Here is a 24,658-nt window from a genome sequence, read left to right as displayed (position 1 = left end):
TTGGTAATGAACATTAAGGTGCGCTCACATTAGTGAAACCTCAACACAATTTTGTGAGTAAAGAAGGTCCATAGTCAATAATGTAGTGATGTTTGAAACAGAGTCACTTGCAAACTCGGCAGATTTATATAAGTTAACATGACGAATTCACATGTTCAAAGATCAACAAACATGAATCTGATTTTGCCTGAGGAACTTCATCGTACAAAGGCAAATGTGACTCCCTTATACCACAAATGCTGTCAGTTTAACTTTTATTGAGTTTGGAATATTCTGACAACATCACCCTGTTTAGCATTGACTTTGTCAAGGGATTAACAGGAAACAGCACTTTTGAGATGTTGTACAGTTATCATTCCCCAAAGGCATTATCCGACTAACTTCCTCAACCTTTGTCCCTTCCTGATTGAAATCTTAAATGGCTACACTTGTCCTGCCTTTGGACGGGATGCGGTACAGACATGCTTCCCAGTCAATGGAACAACAGCGTGTGGTTATCAACCCTTTCCCTTTGGGATTCAAAAGGGCTCCAAGGCATGAGGACAACGTCTCAAAATACTGTGCTTCTGAGTGATGTCATTTCCTGCACACGAGTAGCTTTGGCTCGAGGGAAGGCGTGAGGAAGTACAGATTGTGGTCAGTCTTCCAGTCAAAGCAAAGACTCGCAACATGCGTTTCCAATATCACAATAATTCTTGGACAGTTTTGTGTGTGGGCCTTAAATAGAATTTACCGCGGGCGATAATCAAATGTACAATAACGGAGAGTGTACAAATCCGTGGGGCGACAATATGAATAAGTGCATCCAATAAAAGTACATTTCCATTCAATGAAAGTAATTATTGTCATTGACTAAGTTGCTTTCTCGTGACGCCTCCATTGAAATGTTGCATGCACATTGATTTTGAAAATTGTATTACCAAACAAAAACTCTCTTCAGTAGTCAGTGAATGAAAGCGTGATGGCACAAGCCATCAATCTGATTTCTACAGCATACTAACCACCGTAACCCCATGTTTATATTCTTAACTCGCTTGCCAAGGTTCACTGGAGACCCCAAGAACACATTTCCCCCCTAAACTCAACAGAATTACCTCAGACCGGGTTGATTTTGGGCCTCTGGATTGAATTTATTCATGAAATGGGAAACCCCTTTCCCCAAATATGTTTATTGTTCTACTTCACACAGGCACATTTCTCAAACGACTCCTGGATCCAGCACGGGATTGCGGGAGATATTCTCTTTTGGTTACATCGGCCAAACTTTCCACGTTTTTCCCTCCGATACTGTACATTACCTGATTAATTAATCAACAAATGGCCCGGGTCTAGGCGTAAAAGTCTGCCGCACGCATGCTAATAACAGCGAGGCTCAATCTATCACAGCTCTCGCTGACAACCCACCGTACATCTCAAGGACTTTTTCATTAACTCTCCTTAAATAATCTTCCTTTTCACCATGTCTTTCTCCGCAGCCCATCCCTCTCTTAAAATGGCACGTGGAGAGATATGCCGAGAGGGCAGTGAGGATTTTGGAGGCTAATCGATGAGACTATTTCAAACTTCTAAGCTCGACGGCACACAAACAAGTAAGGTCAAAAGTGACTTAATGGCTCTTTCAAAGCATTGTGGACTAAAATAAATGCAAATTCTCTTACCCTTACAGTAAAACTCCTTTGGGGGTCAACGTCTTTTTGCAGATGAAATGGACCACGGCTGTACTTCCAAACCATCCCTGGGGAGTTACCACGGTATCTCTACAATGCCTGAGGCTTTAAGCGTAATTGTCATTAACAAATGGAGACTGAAACTACAGAGACTTTGTAATGAACAGCATGACTGTTTTGAGTTGATGCGCAGACTGTGAACTGAGGGATTGGACCTTCTCTCCCAGTTCAAATCTTTCATTTTGTTAAACATCAAAACTAATGCACTCTGGCATGATCCCTAGACCTCACATTGAGTGTTTGTTTTCACAATCAATCATCTTTACAAGAATCTCTTATTAAAAACCCCAAGAATTGTACAATATTTGCTAGTCGGTGACAGGTGATACTAGGGGGGAGGGGCATTCTCAAATTTGGATATGATAATTCAATAATTAAATTATGAATTGAAAATGGAAAATTTGGATATGCGCAAGACAAGATGTACATATTTTTGGTTGGTTTTCCCAGAGGATAAATATTGTGCATTTTAATGTGTATGTCTTCTAAAAGTGAATTTTATCAAATAAATTGTAACAAAACGGCAATTTTATGGGCTAATGAAAAATGACAAAAGCACATAAAATTACTAAAACCCCAAAAAATAAAATAATTAAATGTAATAATAGCTAATTCAAAATATTAATAAATATGACAAAAGTATATACATAATCAAATTAATCATATTCAGATCACCTACTTGAGCTGCACGATTCTGGACAAATTGAGAATCCCAACTGACCTATGGCTAAGCCACGCCCCCAAACGCGATGAGCCAATCACAGTGCGCATAGCTAACCCAATACACTTGGACATTCTCTGCTTCCACGTCCATTGAAATGCATTGCAGTTAGTCAGTTTTCATTCGTTTTTATATGTTTTTTTCTTGCCATTTTAAGTTTAAAATGGTCAAACGGTGTGTATGGGTTACATGCAACTCCGACACTAGGTATCCCGAGAGGCTGGTCGACAGTGTGTATTTTTTACCCTTTCCCAAGCCACATCTCAACCGAGATAAGTGTCTGCTCTGGATTAAGTTATGCGGTAGACCACAACACCAACTAAAAGAAAAATCTAGCTATGCTAATACGGAGCTTTAAGCTAGATTTAGATAAAAAAATAAGCTAGTAGCAATTACCATAGAATATTTTACAAGTCACGTCAAGTTAGATTAATAAATTGAAAGTAATAATAATACATTAATAAATTGAAAGTAAATCACACTTCTTACCCTGCAGTGCATGAACAATGCTGATCCTCTATCTTGTTGTCTGAGATGGTGATGGCAACGAGATCACGTTTACACTGTGACATGTACATTTTTGCCTGGATCTGAAGCTTTTCATCGACCTTCTCAACAATAAAGTTATTAATATAACCCTCCAATGCATAGTTAAGGCCTTTTTGGTGACTTCGAGATGATATATAATCTTTCTGTCTCCAAAAATCATCAATTGCCTCCTGTGAAATGTCTCCTACTGTGACAGCTGCCACAGCGCCTGCCACCGAATGTTGACGGTTTGTCCGAGTGAGTGGAGGGGGCGTGGCTTAGCCATAGGTCAATTATTATCGTTTCAAACAGATCGCGATTCTCCCATGATTCTGAACAGACAACTAAACACAATAACGCAATTTACAAGAGGTTCTGATAAAATGTTAATTGCTGCAGTCTATTTCAAATGTTTAATTAGTCTGAACAGTTTTTGTGAATGATTCAATGACTCATAAATGCTTCGCTGGTTTCATTACTGGATGAACGAATCTTTGAACAAACCTCTTGAATGAATGATTCAATGACGAATACATTTTTTAAGTCACGTGTCGCCACCTGGTGACGTAGCGATGTAATCAATACAATAGTTATTTGAAGCACTATGTCACTTTCAAAAGGTGATTCACTCTATTTTAATCGCTACCATAGTGTTTATATCCGAACTATGAACTTTTATCCCAGTACTTCTGTGATAATAGGAATATTTGTAACACGGGATCACATGAGACACATGAGATCGCGTGTGTGTTTGAATCGAGATCACGATCTTTTTAACGATTAATCGTGCAGCTCTACCGTCTACTGAGACGGTCTTTGTTTGGTTTGCTTTAGAGTCGAGTTTGGTTGTTGGCTTTACATATTTTGTAAGTCCTGCTAAAATTCTGAGACCACTAAAAGGACCCAATTTTGAAACACTCTTACATGACAAGTCTGCGTAGTCAGAAAACGTTTTTGCAGTGCATGGCCATCAGTAGCTTTTACAAACAGGTCCGGCCTTGACACAACTCGGCCAAGGCAAATGATCTGAACAATGCCTAATAGCTTCAACAGTATTTTCCTGTCTATACTACACAGAAACAGAACAAGCTGAATGGCACCGACATAATTAAGTGGTAAACGAATCAGAGACAGCACAATAGACAGCCATACATGAAGACAATGTTCTTTGTCCTTTTGTTCTTCAGCTGAATGAGCTTGAATCAGAGCTATTGGTTTTGGCTGGGCTGTGTGCTGCTGAGCGGCTGGCAGAGCTTCAGCGGGTCAGAGTCAATGTCACCAGTAATAACTGCGGTCTGATGGAGCTGGATCTGGACTCAGCAGTAGGTGAACAGTCTATTTGTCGAGAAGTTTTAAAGCTGTTTGCTCAGGCCCTCTGGGTCAGATTACCGCTTACTCACACCATCCAATTGCACATGGTTTTGTGTTAGTGATACAGAGGATTCGATGTATCAAAGATACAGTGACAAATCTAAGACAATTGTACACAGTTACAAAGTCCTAACAACCACCCAGAACACCTTGGCAACTATATAGCAATGATCTGGCAACCCAGAACACTTTAGCATCCACACAGCATTCTCCTAGCAACCACCCAAAACACCTTAGCAACCACATAGGAATGGCCTGGCAGCCACCTTAGCAACCACATATCAAATTCCTGGCAATCACCCAGAACACATTAGCAACCATCTATAAATGCCCTACCAACCACCTAGAATACATTAGCAACCACATAGCAATGCCCTGGCAACCACCTAACACCTTAGCAACCATATGACAATGACTTGGTAGCCACCCAGAACACCATCACATCCACATAGCAATGTCCTAACAACCACCTTAGCAATGATCTAAAAATGTCCTAGCAAACACCCAGTTCATATTAGCAAAAATATAACAAAGCCCTGGCAACCAATCAGAAGACCTTAGCATCTACATAGTGTAGCAATTGTTTGGAAACCACCCAAAACTCCTTAGCAACCATCTAAAAGTGTCCAAGCAACCATCCAGAAAAGCATTCACACAGAACACCTTATCTACCATCTAACAATGTCTTAGCAACCATCCAAAACACAAAAGCAACCACATAGCAATGCCCTAGTAACCACCCAGCAACCACATAGCAACGCTCTGGCAACCACCCAGAACACTTTTCATCTACATAGCAATGTCATAGCAATAACCCACAACACCTTAGCAACCATCTATACTGAATCAAACATCCAGAGCACATTAACAATCACATATATTGTCCTAGCAACCACCCAGAAAACCTTAGCAACCATCTAAAAATGTCCTAGCAACAATCCAGAACACCTTGGCAAACACATATGCCCTGGCAACTACCCAGAACACCTTAAAAACAACATAGTAACACCCTGGAAACCAACCAGAACACCTTATCAACCATCTAAACATTGTTTAGCAACCTTCCAGAACACAACAGCAACCATATAGCAATGCCCTAGAAACCACCCTGCAACAACATAGCAACGCCCTGGCAACAAACCAGAACCCCTTAGCATCTACATAGCAATGTTCTAGCAACAATCCACAACACCTTAGCAACCAACAACCACACAGCAATGTCCTAGCAACCACCCAGAACACCTTAGCATGGTATATTTCCCAAAATCATGGTACTACCATGTTCCAAAAACATGTATATAACAAAACCCTGCTACCTTTTAGTTAGTGTTATCTAGCATAACATATCTAAAAAAATAACATAAATTCACCCTAACCTGAGATAGTGTTTTTTGTATGCCATTCACACACACCGCCACTGACTTCATCATAAAGTGTGCTCTCCAGTTTCCAGAGCACAAAAGTACAGTTTAATGGGCCATCACTAAGCATCTCTCCCCTATGCTCCTCTGACAGCCATGAGTAATGAGCAGCTAAACACCTGCCGGCTTCAAAACACACACTCAACCTCACACACACACACACCAGCCACGGCCAGACACACACTGACACACACACACATTTGTTTTCAGATCAGGCAGGGACCTCCCATACACTTCTGCAGTTTAAACGAAACAAATTATAATTGCTACACCCTTCCCCTAAAGCTTCTGGTATTTCTTATATGAGAAGCATGACCATGTTTTTTTTTTTACCATGTTCAGAATAACATATTATATCATTCATACTGGGTTTTTTTTTTGCACACTATGCAAATGTATCTGCTTGTCTCACTATCTGATTGAATAGTTTAGATATTTTTTTACACAAAACTAAAGGCAAAGAATAGCACTTATTTTCAAGATGATAACTGGACAATCTTTAGCATTGATAGCGTTTGCATTTTTCTTAAAATAACACACAAACTACAATCATATACAGTATGTTTCTCACAGCAATCTGCTACATTCTGCACAATATTCTACTATTCTTTTCTGAACCTATCCACTTTTCCCCCTTTACGTAGCTATTTTCTACACTGGGACCATGAGTATGGGTCTTGGACAGTTATTTATTTATGTATTTATTTTTATTATGGGTTATTTTGGTTCCCACAAGCTTAGACAAAGGACCATGCATACACACATACTCCAATTACTCCTTCAGCACAGAATCCCAGATTTGACTCAATCAAGGCGCCGTACAGGAGTAACCGCAGCTGTCACTGTAGGAGGCAATCGAGCTTTAATGCTCAACAAAACGCTAGTTTACCCGAAGGACCATGCTATTATACTCAACAGCCCCCGTCTTCAGCTGAATAATGCCATCTCCTCAATCACCCCCTTCATCTCTGTCACCAGTGCTGTCAAATCTAACATTTCACCACACAAAGCAATACATTACAATGGCTGTTTACACTACAGAGACGTGACATGGGGCGCCCGTGTCTAACGCAAAATATTTTATGTATTGCATTCCCAAAACAATGTGTCATGTGATGAAATGAGTTTTGTTGTTGTTTATCAAAGGGTAAAGGTTTGTGACCTTTCATCTGCAAATATGCATTTGATAATGCGGACCATGGGTGAACCCCAAAAACAATTGAATGCATTAATTTAATGTGATTAATTCATTTATTTTAAATTATTTATTTAAAAACACTTAAATTGAGAGTTTTAATGCATTCTTTTAGTGTGATTATTTTATTTTAAAGCATGCATTTGATTTAATATACTTAAAAAAAAAAAACAGCAAGCTAATGCATCTTTATAGTGTGATTAATTATTTACAATTATTTATTTATTTAGAAAAAAATTGCAAAACGATACATATTTAGGTAATTAATTAATGTATTTTATTGAAATTATTCTTTATTATTAAAGAAACAGAAAGTAAAATAATAGCTAATTTTCTTATTTTTTAAATCATTTATTTTATTTACATTAGTTTATTAAAAACCAGTAATTATTTTAAAAAATCTAAACACTGTACGTAAATACAATCAAAAAGACAAAAAAGTGGCATAACATATGCACATTTTCTAATTTCAACTATTTTATGCGGTGATGATTTCGTATGAATTTGTACGTGAATCGCACACATTTTTTCGATAAAGTAAGAATGAAGGTCCATCCCTAAATGTAACCGCTTTCCTAAAAACAGAGCAATTCAAGCTTGAACTTGTCAGCCCTAAAAATAATACATTTCTAAACAAATGATTTGACCAGTATTGGCGAAGCTTTATTTAACTAGTTTCATATTTGATACATGTTTGTCCACTCACTGTTGTCAGTGCGATGGTTTATATTCTAATACCTCAAGCTGTATTGATTTACAGAACAGTAATGCACTACATGGCTCCAGGAGACTGACATTACTGTGTCTAAAAGACGAGAGGTCTGATGATACAGTTGTAGACGGACAGATAGACCTTAACCCTGATGCTCTAAACAACGGGATATTGGTTTGTGATAAAGGCCAATTTGGAGACATTAATGGATGAAACGAGGTAATGCTCAGAGGTAAGACTGACAAGAGTTGAGTTCACAAACACTTCAAGACTTGCTTTATGCAGCTACTGCATTAGATGACCAGATCCGTTGAGTAGACAAAGTGCAGTAGGGTCAGACCAAACGGAGTCAGTTCAGTATAATGAGCCTCTCTATAATCACAACAGAGCTGCGATGAAGAAATGAACCATCACTATCAATCTGAGAGAGTGAAGCGAGATCATTTCAAGACTAACATTCCTTCCAACTACAATATCTATGATGACATATCCAAGTGACAATTTGCCACAAAAAAGGGGAAAAATGGGAAAAGTAAATAATAATAAATAATAAAAAATAATAATAAATATAGCTGCAAGCAGCGATACGGGGCAGGAACAGCAGTAAAGAATGTACATGATATAGAATGTACATGAAAAACATATAGGTACAAAATATCGATAGGACGATATATCGTTGTCCTTCTCCCTGCGATACGAGAATCTATATGCTGGTGCCAAATATCGATATTTGTATTTATAACATACTTAATAGGTGCTCTAAATAGATTTCCCTGCTCCCAGCGTCACTACTTCATGGCTCCTGGAGGTGGCGCTGAACACATGAATGAGGCAACATAAGTTAACTAGCTTAAGAAAAATATTTTTTTTAACAGGATGGAGGACAGCAGTGGGAGTAAAATAATAGATACCCCAACCACATTTAAGTTCATATTTTCATTAACATAATGCATTTTACATATATTTTTTACATTCCTATTATTTTCTGAGGCAATTCTCATTAGGTTCTATTTCACACATGACATTCACCTAGATATGTGCTTTCTGGAAATGGTCCAGAAATATAGGCACTACAGAAAATACAACCTTGCCACATGGACCTTCATTCTCTCTGGTGCACCTTCCATTTTAAATGGCCCTTTAGTGCAAAAGCCAGAGCCGTACTGCTCCTCAGGCAAGGCCCCAGCCAGCCACATGTAATTTTAATATCTTCTTGTTAGGGTGGAGAAGAAGAGAAAGCTGGATCTGTTCACTCTTCCTGTTCCTCTTGTGTTCTAGTGGCAAGTCGAGGTTGTTCACTCAAGGGCAAAGGGAGGCAGAAATCACAGCCAGCAATGAAAGACGGCTGGTAATATCTAATTAGGAAGAGAGAGACAAAACGAATGAGGGAAAGTGCAGGAGCATCAAGTGCCTCTCCAAATTTCCCCTGCCTTTAGTGCTTAGCCGATGTTAATGGGAACATCATTATTATATGCCCGAGTCGCTACACCGTCGCCGTTGCCCGGACGACAATCTCTGTTGTTTATGCCGATGTTATGTGCCAAAGCTCAACGATTAAGCCGATCCCTGCGGACCTCATTATCCCTGACCTCCAACGCCACACTGCCATTCCCCTGTCAAACCCAGCTTTGGAGAAGGTGCAAAAACGATGGCACTTTTTACCGACAAATGAAGATATTCCAGTCTTGCGGCGACTCCGTGGCACACTTTAAAGCAAGATTTAGGCTTGATGAAGACTTTGGATCAGTTGGGTCATTCCTCATGAAGTAAGAAAATAAAATAAAAAATGGTGCATGAATGGTGCATCCAAGCATCATTATTTATGTGGTCTAAATTAAAACAAAATACGCACATTTAAATCTTGTTGCACAGGGTTACAGTGAGTGTCCTCCTAACTGTATTTGTATATGTTTATGATATTACTGCTGGAATCCGGAGGGAGATTTCAATCGAAAAGTTATTTTGCACATTCTCTGTGTATGTGTAAATGCGTATGTACATAAATATATTTAACAGGGCTCCCAAGAGGCAAATTAAATTGAAGCGATATTGGTGACAAAACAATCCCAAGGAGAACAGAATTAGACTCGCATTTCCAGAAGGAAACGCCATTGCTTGCAAGGCAGCAAAACGAGAGAGCCATGAAACATATTCAGCTTTACAGGACATTTGGTGCCAGTCAAATATAGAGTTTTGTGGTCTTTGTGGACAACAACACTTGACTACAGAATGCCACGACCGACTGATCAGAATCATGTATTCAAGAGAACGGTGGTTAAATAAATGCAAGAAAAACAAAAATCAATCACAATTCAGTATCTAAATAAATGCAAGAAAGACCAATCACACTAAAGTCTCACAAAACAAAACAAAAACAACTAATTCAGCATTTCAAGCTGCACATTCAAGTATGTATGAATGTTCAAGCTGAAATAGTTGGAGAAAACTAAGAAGACCAAGACATGGTGAGAGGAATTCAATGGGGTGCTGCTTTGCAGATAGTGTAATAATTAATATGTCAGTGAGCATATGAGATTCAAACTGTCTAAGCAAAGAGCAAAAGTGATCAAACATGGAAACTTGCGTTAAGTTGAACGTCATGGATGGAACCACACTGGCACTGTCAGCTACTCTGTGGTCATTAGGTCCAAAGTTTGGACTGCATATAGTTGCAGAACAGTCACAGAAGATGATTTTAATATATCATAAGGCACCCCCCACCCATCTCTCTCATCTGGGGTCTCAACTCTGTAACTCTGTCCTGACAACTGCTTCATATTTTACATATTTCACATATTTCACACATGCCTGTGCTTGCAAGAAATGGGGCAAAAGATAACAGTTTAATGTTCTCTATTTATCATCATGAGCAATCTGTGTGTGTTTAAGATCAGCTGATAATAACAAGTATTCCACTTTACAATTGCTCTTTTTTAACCCCAAGCATAACATGGAAAAATCTACTTTGGTTCAGTATTATCACTTAAGCATAAATGTTTAAGGATTAACCGAGCAAAATATTGTACCTATTGGTGTATCTATTGTTAGTCAAGTATAAGAGTACAGGCATTTTGTGTTGGGAAAGAGTGTGTATATGTTTGTGTGTCTCTAGAAAAAAGAAAAAGAAAAGATAAATGTGTTAATTGGGTGAGATCATAGTATCACCCTATACAACATGTACAATACTGTCTGTGTGACCTCAGAAAGCGGAGGCAATCCATGACATGAACACAAGACAGAAGCTCCCACAGGAGTAATGTGCCAGTGTGTGTGACCTAGATATGCCACCTCACAATGCATACTCAATGGGACAGTCTGATCACACACACACACACACACACACACACACACACACACACACACACACACACACACACACACGGCCTCAGGGCAAGACAGTTGAAGGAAGGTTTGCTTACCTCTAAATCACATTTTAATGATAGACCATGCCTGTGCCTCTAAAAACACAGCCAGTTTCTCACCATGCAACTATGAAACAACATTTTGTGCCTATGAAATATGTGTTGTACAATTATATGTAAATTTAGAGCATATGAGCACACAAAACCAGCAACAGCAAAACCGTTGATATGAACAAAGAAAAGCTGTAGTAGCACAGTAGTGATCGATTGCATGCATGCTGTTTTCTCCCCTTCATACAACCTTGTACAATCACCGAACCATCAGGGTCTTTCTTTTTTTTAAAAATCCTCACTTCTGTCTTGTACTTTCCAGCCCGTTCTTTACATTGTCTCCCTAGTGCCAAAGGAATGCCCAATTACAACCTCCTGAAGACAAACGAGTTGAACAACTACCACTTAAGACATCATTACACAGTGAACAACAGAACAGAGCAGGGAAAACGGAAAGGAATCTGTCATTTATCACAGAATCGAAAACATGTATTTGACAGGAGAGACTGAATGGTGAATTTGATCGCAATTGCCTTCCTTTGAAAGAAATTATACACATACCACTCTGGTATCAAATCATCAACGTGAAAGATTGTTTCTTTCTTTGATCATTTTTCATCACACACGGTACTAAAAAATGGTGAGAGAGAGAGAGAGAGAGAGAGAGAGAGAGAGAGAGAGAGAGAGAGAGAGAGAGAGAGAGAGAGAGAGAGAGAGAGAGCAAAATAAAATGTGGACAAGTAAAATAGTGAGAAAGATGCTTTTAATTACTAAGAATCTGTTATTGACCACTCTACTCAAAATTACATCACACACTACACATTTAGTTGTCTAAACTAAACCAGTCAAACAAACAAACTTATAATGTATGAAGGCTAACTAATTTTGTGGTTGTCTAGGATGGCCTAAAGTCAGTGTTTTCCAGGCATCAGTACAAATTTTGTATGTCTCCATCTATTTCAAGTCTTGGAGTCTCTACTAACAAGCTGATGAGCTGAATCACATGTGCTTGATTAGGAAGATACAAACAAATGTGTACTCTTGGAAGCACTGCATTAGGTTGTACTGAACCCTAAGTGTTCCCTTAAACCCTGAAGAACCATTGGTTTTCCCCTTGACTGTCACAACCTTTAAGGCAGGGATCCTGCAAATTCCAGCACAGTTTAGCTCCAATCCTAATTAACCATACCTAATCAAGAAATTCAGGAGTACTAGAAACTTCCAAGCAAGCGTGTTAGAGCTAAATACAGGAGTAGGATCAGACAACCCTACTTTACAAACCGTCTCCTAACCTGAAACTTTAAGTCCATTTCTTATCACTGTGATAGAAGGTCTTCTTGGGGGGATAGGTTTGTCATGTTCTGCCATTTGAGCTCTTTTAACCTTTTGATAGAATGAATGTTACTCTAACCCCCGCTTTCTTCCCAGCGCTGTTTACTGACATGTGCTGAGGCTAAGCAAGGCTCCCTTCGTGTCATGTCACTCTTGCTGTTGAAACTCTTAGTTGTGGAACAGATGCCCTCATCTTTATTCTCTCTTAAACCCGTGGCTCTGTGAGTCTGGCGGCGGGTGGTAAGGCTTCACAGAGAACAGTCAGCAGTATTTGTGCCAAGTGTGTGGCCTCTTGCCAAATTGTCAGCAGATATCATCCGTCGATGGGTAACAAGTGGAAAATTTGGCTATTCTTGTAGCCAACAGTACCTTCTTCAAGGTAGCTGACTGTAGAGCCAGGGGAGGGTTGTGTAGCAATAGATCCTCTTTTGGCCAGAACCCCAAATTTAGTTCCAGAGAAAAGTTACTTTCCATGGTTGCAGCCTTGATTTGTAGAACAATGTTAGTCTGGCCAAGGCATGTGTTTCAATATTCATTACAGACAAATGATGATCCCGTCCCAGCTCCCATTAAGAAGACGCATCAGCCCAATTCATATTTTCCCCCAAAAGACGGCAGCCCTGTTTAAATCTAGATTCTCTCTTTGAGGAAATCCTTGCATATGCATTCAAGATATGTTATATCTGTTGCAAAGTGATGGATATCAAAAGTGATGTAACTTGTCTTAGCTGTGTCAGAACTCTTGGCAAGTCTTGGGAAAGTGCCTAACCCAAACACATCCCACCACACTAACAGCAATACGATCTTCAAATGGAAGTCCATCTATTCCTGGAGATCAGCCAAAGGAGATCTGATTGATGTAATGTCTTTAAAGAACGTTTTGTTGTTGTTGAGATTGTCAATGTAGTTCTGTTGAGCCAGTCTCATACTTTAACCTTCGATTGAATGTCTTGTAACATGTCAGTTCTGCTCTTTGTGTCTGGAGTTCTCGGCGGCATGTAAACTGGAGTGGACACAGCATGTCTGTGCAACCCTATTGAAATAGTTGTCTAAGCTATTATTGTAAAGACACGTTTGCATGGTCAAACTTTAGGCCATATACTTGAACAAATTTACTGACAGTTACTGTCAAGAGCCCCATTCACCTTTACTTAGAATCTTCTAAAACGAGTTCAGGTGACGTGTTCTATCAGCCTATACTTCTTGCAAGTTGTTTATTGTAAGAAAAGCAATACCTCATTTGTACCTCATTGAAACCAACTATGATTCTCCACATATATATATACACACATAAACAAAATACCACAAAACAAATGTAAAAGGAAATTGCAATGTGCCAATAAGAACTTCAGTGAGGTTACATTTTCAGAATGTAATAAACAATAATCCGTTTGAGATCTACCTCATAATATGGTGAAATCCTGCACATAAAACATCTAGAAGAAAGGGATAAGTACGTACTCCAGAGATAGACGCCACCTTATTGGCATCTCTTTCACAACCCAGTATTACTATGATATGTTCCTTGAGACAAAAATACTCGCGCATTGACAAAGTAACTTTCTATTTTCCACGTCCAAATCACACAGGCAAAGCATTTGTCAAAATCTGAAGGAAGCTCAACCTTTACATTTTTTTTTTTTGTTTGCACTACTGAGTACAGATCTCTTTCAAAATGCTTAAGACAATTCTGGCACATCCAACTACTGTTCATTATGTACAGTATCAGCAACCTCTGCCACTGCATCTGCCTCATCATCTTGCTCCTCTCCGAATATTATTCCCTGTACTGTTTTGTTAGTCTATGACTCACTCTCAGTGTCTCATTTCCATTACCATAACTGGGCTGTTTCCTGGCCACTTAATTTACATTATCTACATAATTATTTCACTCACCTCATCTTACCTGTTCAACTCCTCCACATTCATATCAACTTCCTTACCATGGCTCAGTGTCTGAGGTCACTACTCTTTGTGCTTTCATTTCGAGGTTGTGTAATTGCAATGCGGTCGACAACTCAAATGTTGCTGATTGTCATTTTCCTCTTCAAGTGGACAAGATACCTGCTTATGACGCAGGTCGTAACATTGTAAACATTGAATGTTCTCGGTTCTCAGAACTCTCCTAGTAATTAGACCCGCTCAGAAATACACATGCTAGTCTTGTGAATGAAAGGACATGTTGAAGTGCAGCAGTTTTGCATCTCGCTAATGGAGTCTTTTTGACAGTGCTTGCAATCTCCCATAAAATGTTATGCTATCCATCAAAAGTTGAGAGTGCAATGACATCTTATTGGCACTTTACATGCATAACTCAAGATAAAAATGCTCCCTCATTTGTCGGCCTTCCACTCCCATGAATGTATCTCATACTCAGTGGCCACTTGCTCATCCGGCTAAATTGTTAAATGGGTAGTTTTATCAGACTTGTTATCAGAGTCTGCAAGATGAAACTGTAATAATTTGTTCTTTCTGTCTTCATCTCACAGCGTCTCCGGATCTCTGCCTCCATTTGTCTGAAAAAGAGTGCTCACAATGCTCTTCACAAGCTGTTTTTGTGGCCTTGTTAAGATTATGATCGTTCCGAGGGGTGGAATTCAAAAGGCGAAAAGTGGCCGTGCTTTTACTCTGATCAAGTGAGTCTGACAGGCTACAAGAAAAGATCAGAGCTCTTAGAAACAAAGAAGTCTGTTGATCAGAGGAACAATTGTGCTTTGGGTTCTTATTCAAACCTGAGAGTGAATATGTCTGAACAAACCCTGCTATATTCATGTCCTGCCTTTCTGACAAAGACTTTACAAATTTGAGTTCTGGTTTAAAGACACACTGGTGTTGGGTTTCAACTTTGCCCAGATTTCAAATTCGATTACCTATTTCATGACCCCTCCCCGCTACCTTAGCCGACCCTATGGAGCCGAAAACCGGATGCAAGGACATGATAGATCCAAATGCAATTACCCCTGGTGGTTCAGTGATGGACAGCAAGCGGTGTCTAATCGGGGAAAGATTTGAACAGACGGGGTGGAAAGTCGGCATCCAACCGTCAAACCGTCCTGTGTAATCTAATCCCTGATCACACAGTTAAATCTCTCATTTCAAAAATTCACAATGGACAATGATGGGTAATCACACCACGCGTGGCATAATTCATGCTTAATAAAAGTTTAATTCATTTTAATGGGAATCTCTGTTATATCAATTACTTTATTTATTTTATTGGGTCTCTGAGAGCTCATCTTCTGGAAGGTGCCGGCTGTACCCCTGTGCACCCCGCTGTGAGATGAGGCTGTTTGACTGGCAGGTGGATAATGGAATGGTGGAATAGAGGTGAGAATATCTCCCTCCGTGACCCCTGAAGGAAGCTTGTCGATGAATCAGTTCAGACCACCACGGCGAGGACTATTTTAAGAGAGATATGATATTTACACAGCCCCATGTTAAGCCTACAGAGGGACAATCTCACTTCTTTTGTTTTAATTTCTTTTCATTTCAGGAGGTCATGACACAGACAATACCTCTGTCATATAGAGGGGACAGATGGACGATACCACCCAGGGTGATGGCATTTTGACAAGTGATCACTTTGCAATATCTCAAGTCCTCTGTGTTTCACTCCCTGTTCACTGTCACACTCCTTAAAGGTGAGATCTTTTTTTTTTTTTCTGTTGCAGGGAACTATTGGTGGGCAGCTAGTTGTGCAATATCGACAGTATATAAACTTTACACTTTTAATTAAAACACACAGCTGGCGAAAAAACAACAACAACAGGATATTAATAATGAACTAACAATTCTAGAGAGAATTTGGTTATTTGTAATTGACCCACTCACGCAACATGAGCTAAAGTTGAACACTGGTCACAGACATTCTAAGACAACTCAGATATATACACAACATAAATAAATATTGTAACTGCATCTGCACAAAATGACGCAAATGCACAAAAAAGACTAAGTTACACGCTAGTCAGAATCTGAAAGTCATGTTATGAATAAGCTCTTTCTGTATCACCACACTATAGCACGTCTGAAACCAGAACAAAATAATAACTACAGAAAAAAGACAATATTGTATAATGTTATTTTAGCAGTGCAGGTTCTGGCAAGGACAGTTTTGCGTGTTTTTGTTCATTTGTGATGTTTAAAAAAAGCTGTTACTTGATTTAATTTTGCACTTTATCATCTACAATGTTATTTTGTCAACTTAAATTACTCTGCATTTTAAATAATCAATCTGACATGAAGTATTGACTAAATTAAAATCATTTTTGTCAAAAGAGACCAATTAAACATCTTTATGACTCCTTTCATTATAGTACGAAAGATCTAGATAAATAACTAAAGATATTACGGCCACTTTCCACAGCTAACATCTATCAAAGTTCCAGTCATTACATACAGCAGCTTTGTTTATCTGTTGCTAAGGTTGATTATGGTGAATATAACTGGCGTGCAGTTCTCCAGTGTTTCCATAATTACCTCTTCGTGGTAAAGTGTCCTGTGTTTACGTTAAGCTAATGAGCGAGAACGTACTCCTTTGGAACAATTTGAGGGATCTGGCCATGTAAATGGAAAAGCATATAAAGCACCTACATCATGCATCTCTGTTAAGCCCCATGCATGAGAGCTACCAGTACCCACGATTCTCCACAGCAACATGCTCACTCAACAAGGAAAAATAACAATGATGGTTGGGGGAAAGGCATCTGATCTCTTCCCCCCTCCGGACCCCTTGGCGTCCCTAAGGCCCGGCTGTCACTCCAGGCTGAAGGTTTTCCTCTCGGAGTGGATGTGTTGGGAATTCAGGATGGTGCAACACAGAGGTTTGAAGGTCAGTGAAGAGGGATGGGGAAGGGTCTGTGGGGTGTAGATGGGCTAATTCAATGTGAGAGGGCATCAGGATTAGCAATTACATCCTATTAATAGTGTCCACTAATGCAAGATGTAGAGGCATATCTACCCTTGAGCCAAAAATGCCGTGACCAGTCGCGTGAAAACAGGAATCGTTTTCTGTATCTCTAGCGCTCCTCCTCCATGTGCCCCAGTTCACTCCGCTGCACTCGTTTGTGTCGTTTACTTCTGCTTCCATCCCTTATTCCTCCACTCTTCCAGCAAACATGACTGACCGTAGCCCATTTCCTTGAGGCCAACGAACATAACCGCCCCACTAACGAATAAAGGAATAGTTCAACCTAACATTTTCTGTCATTATTTAATATTATTTATAATATAATGTTAATTTATTTATCACTTAATATTCACCTAAAAATGATCATTCCATGGAAGAAATTCATATGGGCCTGGTGACTGAGCCGTCTGATATGCTAACAAAGCCTGGGGTGAGGTGTGGACATCTCAACAGGCCATATATGGTTAGGAGCTGATGTTAAAAGGCCATGTCAAAGAGAATGCCAGACACATTTATGGTTCATGTATGATAATGCTTGTAGGACAAGCAAAGACAAGTGACACGTACCCCGTTCCAGGTCATTTGTTAAATGCTTGCATGCATGTCACAGTTCATGGTTGATGACCTATTTATTCGATCCATGCACAGTCTGGCATGGCATCTGACACCCTTAAGATATACAGCCACCTCATGCACCACGTGGATTGAGGTAAGTCTTATATCAAGCACTGCCATTAAGCTAATAGCATCTGTCTGGCTGCTGTGGTTCCTATATTGGTTTATATATAGGCCAAAATCAAAAAACTCCACCCTGCAAATCTTCATGCTATGCATATACATATACAAATCACTTTGGTAACTACCATAACTTTGAAAAACCACTAGGTTTAAGGACGAATAAAATGAATACTACAACACCTTTGGACAAGTGGTTCTTAGACCCATTTTTTCCCCATGCTGCCTCCATTTGCCTGGTCATTCATTTAGATGTTTAGTTTATCTTGATTTGTGATTTCTCTCTCGCTCTCCTTTGATCACCTCGTCTCTCTCTTCTCCTCTCTTCCTCCCTCTATCTGTTCTGATTTTAATGCTCTTCCAATCAGTGTGTCCATTAAGCGCAGAGCTCATCAGTGCACGTTTACTCACGCATGCAGATGAGCTCCAATTGCAGTGTATTGCAAACGCCTCAGAGACCTCCTTGGGTGAGTGTGTATGTGTGTGTGTGTGTGTGTGTCATACTGAGATGGAAGAGATGAAAAAGAGAAGGGCTACAGTTAAATGGGCCTTGAGAGACTGCAGATGAGAGTGTATTACTGCAGAAGTGAATCTGTATGTGTGTGAACAAAAACACACAATGAGAGAGACAGCAAGAAGTGGAGTTGAATGTCAGTAATCCATACTCTCTTGGCAAGGTGCGCGCATGTGTGTGTGTGTGTGCGCAATCTCCTTAGTGATGGGAGTTTCTGATGGCTCTCAGAGGAGGGGTAGATGTAATGAGAGTGAGAGAGAACATTTCTGTGCTGAGTGAGCGTGTCCGCTGGGGTCCAGACCTGCGTTTCAGTTCTTAATTAACTTTCACAACCCATCCCACTCCCTCGCTTACACAAACACTAAATGCACTTTTTTTTTTCACCTCTGACTCCTTTGCTATAGTGCCAATTTTACCTTCTTCCATAATGGTAGGTGGGCTTGTTAAGGCTAGCTGTAGACAAAATATTGCTATGTCTCCTATTAGGGTTACGGCTTTAAACAACACTATACCCTTAAGTATTAAACCTTGACATGCCACTTGTCCTACACTACAAATTTGCAGATTGTCAAGGAAAACTGCATTATATGCAACCACATTTATGATTTTCTCTTTGTGGTTGATTAAAAAAAAGAAGGAAAGATTCCCATGGACTTGCATTGAAGAATAATCCCTAAAAAAATGTATGTTAATGATGTGAATATAGTTGTTTTCAATGCAGATTTTTTTAATTCCTACATTATGCCAGTCTTTTTTCACTTATGACTTCCCTTAGAATCCGAAATGAATGAAATTCGGCATGTATCCTCAGATGGCCTTGATATCCGTGTGCACAAAGTTTCGTGAACCTTGGATGTTGCATTCACAGGACACAGGCCAATTTAGTCATTATGGGCAACGCCTAAAATGTTAATTAAATTGATTAAATCTGTTATTTAACCAATCAAAATTCTTTTGACAAATTTGTCAAGGTTCTAACCAATTTTCATGCAAGTTGAATGAAACAGCCAAGAAAGACTTCAGAAATTCATCCCATATGTTTCCTGGGATATAAAGAAAACACAGAACATATCACAGCGGCGTACACACCCTCTTCTAGAATGAAAATAGAATAATAATAAAAAGAAAATCAGCACAAACAAAAGAAGGGGGTCCTGAAAGCTTCCAGCAGCGTGTGATGACGCACAGCTGAAGCTAATTCGGTCTCATCACTAAAGCTGTAAATCCAAAAGAGCTCCTCTCCTTCGGGGTATCCAGTCGACTAGGCATGGACCAGGTGTTCTCAAGGTCTCAACTCGACATGAGGCTGAACAGCCTGAGCATGATGAGCACACCACAACCCTGGCTGATCTCCAACAACGTTCAACATCATAGCATGTGTACCATGCACTTCAGCTCTAAAGCTGACACGTGATGAATAGTGGACGTGCTTGGGGAAGTTGGGGTTGAATCAACAGCTAGCACTGATTGTTGAGGAAAGTTCAGAAAAGTGCTACGGTATGGCAATTTGTTTAATAAACACTTTTTGTTATACTGGTTGAACCTCTCTTCACATCCTAATAGCAATCAATAATGGAAGTGGTCTAAATATTAAAGTGGAAAAAATGTTCGTCCAATCATTGCATTCGGTCCAAACGCAACGATACGATGTCCTACCTGCCTAATGACATGTGCATTTTCAAAGCTCAGAGCTCAAAGATCTAATGCTTATTTATTTTCTCTAATATTCTAATTTTTTTATTTATTTATTTGTCCGCTACAAATGACGTCTACAACAGTATTCCACACTCTCTAGAACTACAATGCCCATCATGCTCAGACATACTACCACTTTTATAACACTTGTGCACGAAAATATCCCCCAAGAATTGTAATTGTCAGTAAATCAATTAAATAAATGGAAAAGTAATGCACATATCTATTTTGTAAATGCATGTTACAGAATTGTGAATGATTCATCTATGAATGGTCTGATGCAGTACGCCAAAATTCTCCAATCATTTAGTCCACTTAAGCCCCAGCTCTCTACATTCGACTGCTAGCTTGAATTCATTTCTGAATGTAATGCCCAATGTCTCAAAATCCAATCAATCATTATACATTATACAATCATTGGGACTTTAAAAAGCAACTCCGACATTATGGTGGAAATACAACAAGTAATAAAAGATGTACATAACACACGTTAATCGTAACATACATCCAACACTACTATCAACTGCTCCAACACCCACTCCTAAACACTGAATAAAATGAATGCTGAAGTCATCACACTCATAGTTCTAATTAATTAATCAAATTCAGCTCAAAACATAGGCCACAACCTAACATGTGATTATGGCTTAGCAATTGTCCATCGCCTCAATTCAACAGGACAAAATAGTGGTGGAGTGGTGGAGCACAAATCAGCAGGGCACCAAACCCAACCCTTTAGTGCTCCTGAAACATGACCTGGAAACACTTGTCGATTTTATTGTTCATTACGGCACAGCATGCAACGTACTACGCTAACTAATCCCATTACGCTAATCCACCTCAAAACAACTTATTGTGCAGATAAGAGTGTGTATAATTTATGCAGGATTCAAATGAGCACCAAATCAGAATAATTAATGGAGGCCCCGGCTTAATTAGCCTAGCATTGGGAAACGCTTACGTTCTCAACAAAATAGATGTGCGACTCGCTATTTCAAAGAGCCCAGAGGGGCGGAAGACCAGGAAAACACCTTTTTATGATCGCAGCACCCAAAAGTATTTTATCTGTACCTGTCTCGTCCCTCCGGAGGAGATTTGCGAGGAGAAGCCGAGTAAATGTTAATCCTCCATATGGATGTATTTTCGAAATTAACAGATTCCGCATTTGCTTCAAACTCTTTGTAGTTTAAAGTTGGTGGGGAAATTTAGCAAATCAGTCACAGTTGGGGTGACATTTAACTAGGGGACAAAGCTGTTTATGGGAACACAAAGCGACACAGGGAAGCAAAGTTTGGTGAGTTGCACTGCCTTGTGTTTATTTCAGAAAAAGTTTCCAATCCAGCCAATGATAAATTTGGTAATCTATGCACTGATGAATAAAACATTCCCTTATTAAACATAACCTCCATTGAAACTGCCTCAGGCCTCAGTGAAAGATAGCGAGACTGAGGGTCAAGGTAAGGTCTTCTTATTAGTACCAGGGAGTCCCACATACTCGACACGTTATGCTAACGCTAGTTAAATAAAGTGATTTGAGCACCTAAGGCTGTTCACCCTACCTGAACATGTCGCCCAGGCCCTTCAGCACGCCTTTCTTGGCTTTGTTCTTGTCTTTCTTGTCCTTCCCTCCACGCTCCTTCTTCTTGTCGTCTTTGGTGCGTCCTCCATTCATGTGTTTCTCTGTGTTGGAGGGTGGGAGGGTGAGGTCTGTGGCTGTGGAAATGGAGTCACGGCCAGACCGAGAGCTTTCCTCTGTATCTTCTTCCACTGAGATGGTGGAGAAAGTGGGAGAGATATATATATAAACAGACAGACAAAAAGATGAATGTCTAAATCAGACTATGCAAGTCACTGTACGCTCTGGAGAAAGAGCAATACTTAGTAGCACAGGGTTGGGTTTGCCAAATAACATTTCCACCAAAAACGACACCCTAGCAACCACTAAAAATATAACGTAACCCCAAAACATAACCCATTACACTTAAGCAACCACATAGCAATGCCCTAGCAACTTGCTGGTTAGCCCTGCTAATTATTAGGTATTGATAATAAAAAAATATAAAAAAAACTAAATACATTTTTCCCCTCTGTCCTCTGGCAAGTATTACTGACATTTTCAATAAAAAAAATAAAAAAATAATAATAAAAAAATAAAATAATAATAATAATAATAATAATAATAATAATAAAAATATATATTTTTAAAATAAAATAAAAATAAAAATAAATAAAAATAAAAATAAATAAAATAAAATAAATAAATAAATAAATAAATAAAAATAAATAAATAAATAAATAAAATTAAATAAAATAAAATAAAATTAAATTAAATTAAATTAAATTAAATTAAATTAAATTAAATTAAATTAAATTAAATTAAATTAAATAGAGAACAAATACGGGCTAATGTAGTGTCTCGCTGCAGAAACCCTCAATGGTCCGACATCGGCTTAATGAAACCTCTTAATGAGACCTCGTCTGCAAGTCTAACCATATCTAACAGAGACTCAAGAGCATCTCATCTTGCCTGAATCTCTTTTAATTTTATTCCTTGGTTGAGTTTTACCTCAGAGGTTATTCAATCTAAAGGAACCCCATTATCTGTTTGCCTCTAAAGGGTCACATCTTCCCACCACAGTCTGGCCATCTTAATAGTGGTTATCCAGGAGCAGTGCAGGGAGCCTATTAGCGCTATTCCTCACTGAGCCAATAAAACTAACAGAGAAAGTGAACTCAGAAGTTCAAAAGGCTAAAGAGCACCAGAAGAGGTCCATCTACTGTTCACCTCACCATTCTGCACATGCTATTTGAGTACCACATAGTCACTTTCAACTTCTTTTTTTTTTCACCAGCGGTTTTCTGTATAAGTTTCTGCTGCTGAAGTCGAGGTCTAGACATCATGCAGTCAGAATATAAAACGTTACAAGAGATGTAGTTTGACTGCGTGCTTTTGTTGTATGAAAAAACTCTCTCTTTTTGCATTGTATGGAAGGTCTGCTGATCATTACAGAAAGAATTGCTTTGCTAACAGATTTTTTGTATCACGTCACCACACTATTAAGATGTTTACTTGGAAGACAAAGAGTTCAGCTCTTCTAATGGACAAGCCCGAGGTGGGTGGTATTCTCAAAGCACTCCTAACATTTGATAGCCCATGAATTTTGTAACGCTAATTTTATGGATTCCAGTCAATGGGATGATGTAGTTCATTGATCATATATTAATGCAAGTAGTTTTGGAAAAGCGGGAGAATCTCTGTGGGAACATTTTATTTTGAAGTATCGTTTGCAATGCTAATTCATTTCCTACCACCTATCTTCGTGATACGTTGCGTATCAGTATAATCATAAGGGACCGCAGCTGGCTGACATTGCTCATTTCCATTTCAGCACCCGTCTGATTACAGCTACTGTCTCCATTCCTGACGGTCTGGATGTGATTAATTTGTCACTAATTGTAAGTTTAAAAACGCTCGGAAAGCGGGAAAAAAATTAGGGGGCACTAAAAGCAAAGTGCTTTTGAATAGAGCGGAGACGCGGTGCTGGAGACAGATGCCTGTGTGATTAGAGCTTATTAATACCCAACAAATCTCTGACGTGAGTGAGAACTTTGATGGCTAGAAGAAAGGCCCTCATGAAAGCGAAAGACCATCATGGATATTTCTGCATGCTCGTGAGGGGAAGAGGGTGGGCACTCGTTCCTTGTGTTTTATTCACTCGCGCAAGTCCTGATCTGTGTTTTCTGTCATTCTGCCATCTACTGAAATTATATCCAAAAGGATTAGCGCAAGACAAGGATAGTGTGGATAGTGTGAGTTATTCTCTTTGAATTAAAGGTTCAGTGGGGTTCTACATAGAACGCAAGGGTTCGATAAAAAAATGAATTAAATAAAACTAGGCTACACTTTATTTCGATAGTACTTTAGACATTCTACTAACTATAACTACATGTCAACTAGCTCTCATTAGAGTATTAGACTGTTAGATTAGGGTTCGGGTTAGTAGATTATGTAGTTGTAAAGTTACTTATAGTCAGTAGAATATCTGTTGAGGAGCATCAGAGTAAGCAGATATTAAGCAGACAGTCTACTAATACTCTAATGAAAGTTAGTTGACATGTAGTTAAAAAGTTACTTATTGTTAGTTGAATGTCTAAAATGGACTATTGAAATAAAGTGTTACCTGAAACTAAATCCATAAAATGATCACATGATGGGAACCCCTAAAAGGTTCAATATATGAAGCGCCTGACAGAACCCTTTAAGGTTCTAAATAGAACATTTTCTTTTAATATTGAGGAGATAATAATAACGCTTGCAAGGTTTGATTGGATATAATTTTCATCACTTTTTTCCTCATCGGCTGTTTATCGGATGCTTGTTTCCG

General features: G+C 39.1%; 1 protein-coding gene across 1 annotated transcript in view; it reads right to left on the bottom strand.

The window, feature by feature from the left end:
• pard3aa (par-3 family cell polarity regulator alpha, a) overlaps window positions 1-24,658 on the bottom strand; it is a 444,866-nt gene that overhangs the window by 105,533 nt on the left and 314,675 nt on the right. Inside the window, exon 19 of the mRNA XM_084398765.1 lies at window positions 21,833-22,040. Within this exon, the coding sequence (XP_084254891.1) occupies window positions 21,833-22,040 (208 nt within the window). The remainder of the gene's footprint in view (window positions 1-21,832; window positions 22,041-24,658) is intronic.

This window comes from Rutilus rutilus, assembly GCF_951802725.1.
Source record: "Rutilus rutilus genome assembly, chromosome: 24".
In the NCBI taxonomy this organism is placed as follows: domain Eukaryota; kingdom Metazoa; phylum Chordata; class Actinopteri; order Cypriniformes; family Leuciscidae; genus Rutilus; species Rutilus rutilus.
This window is presented reverse-complemented; position numbering and strand designations above follow the sequence as displayed.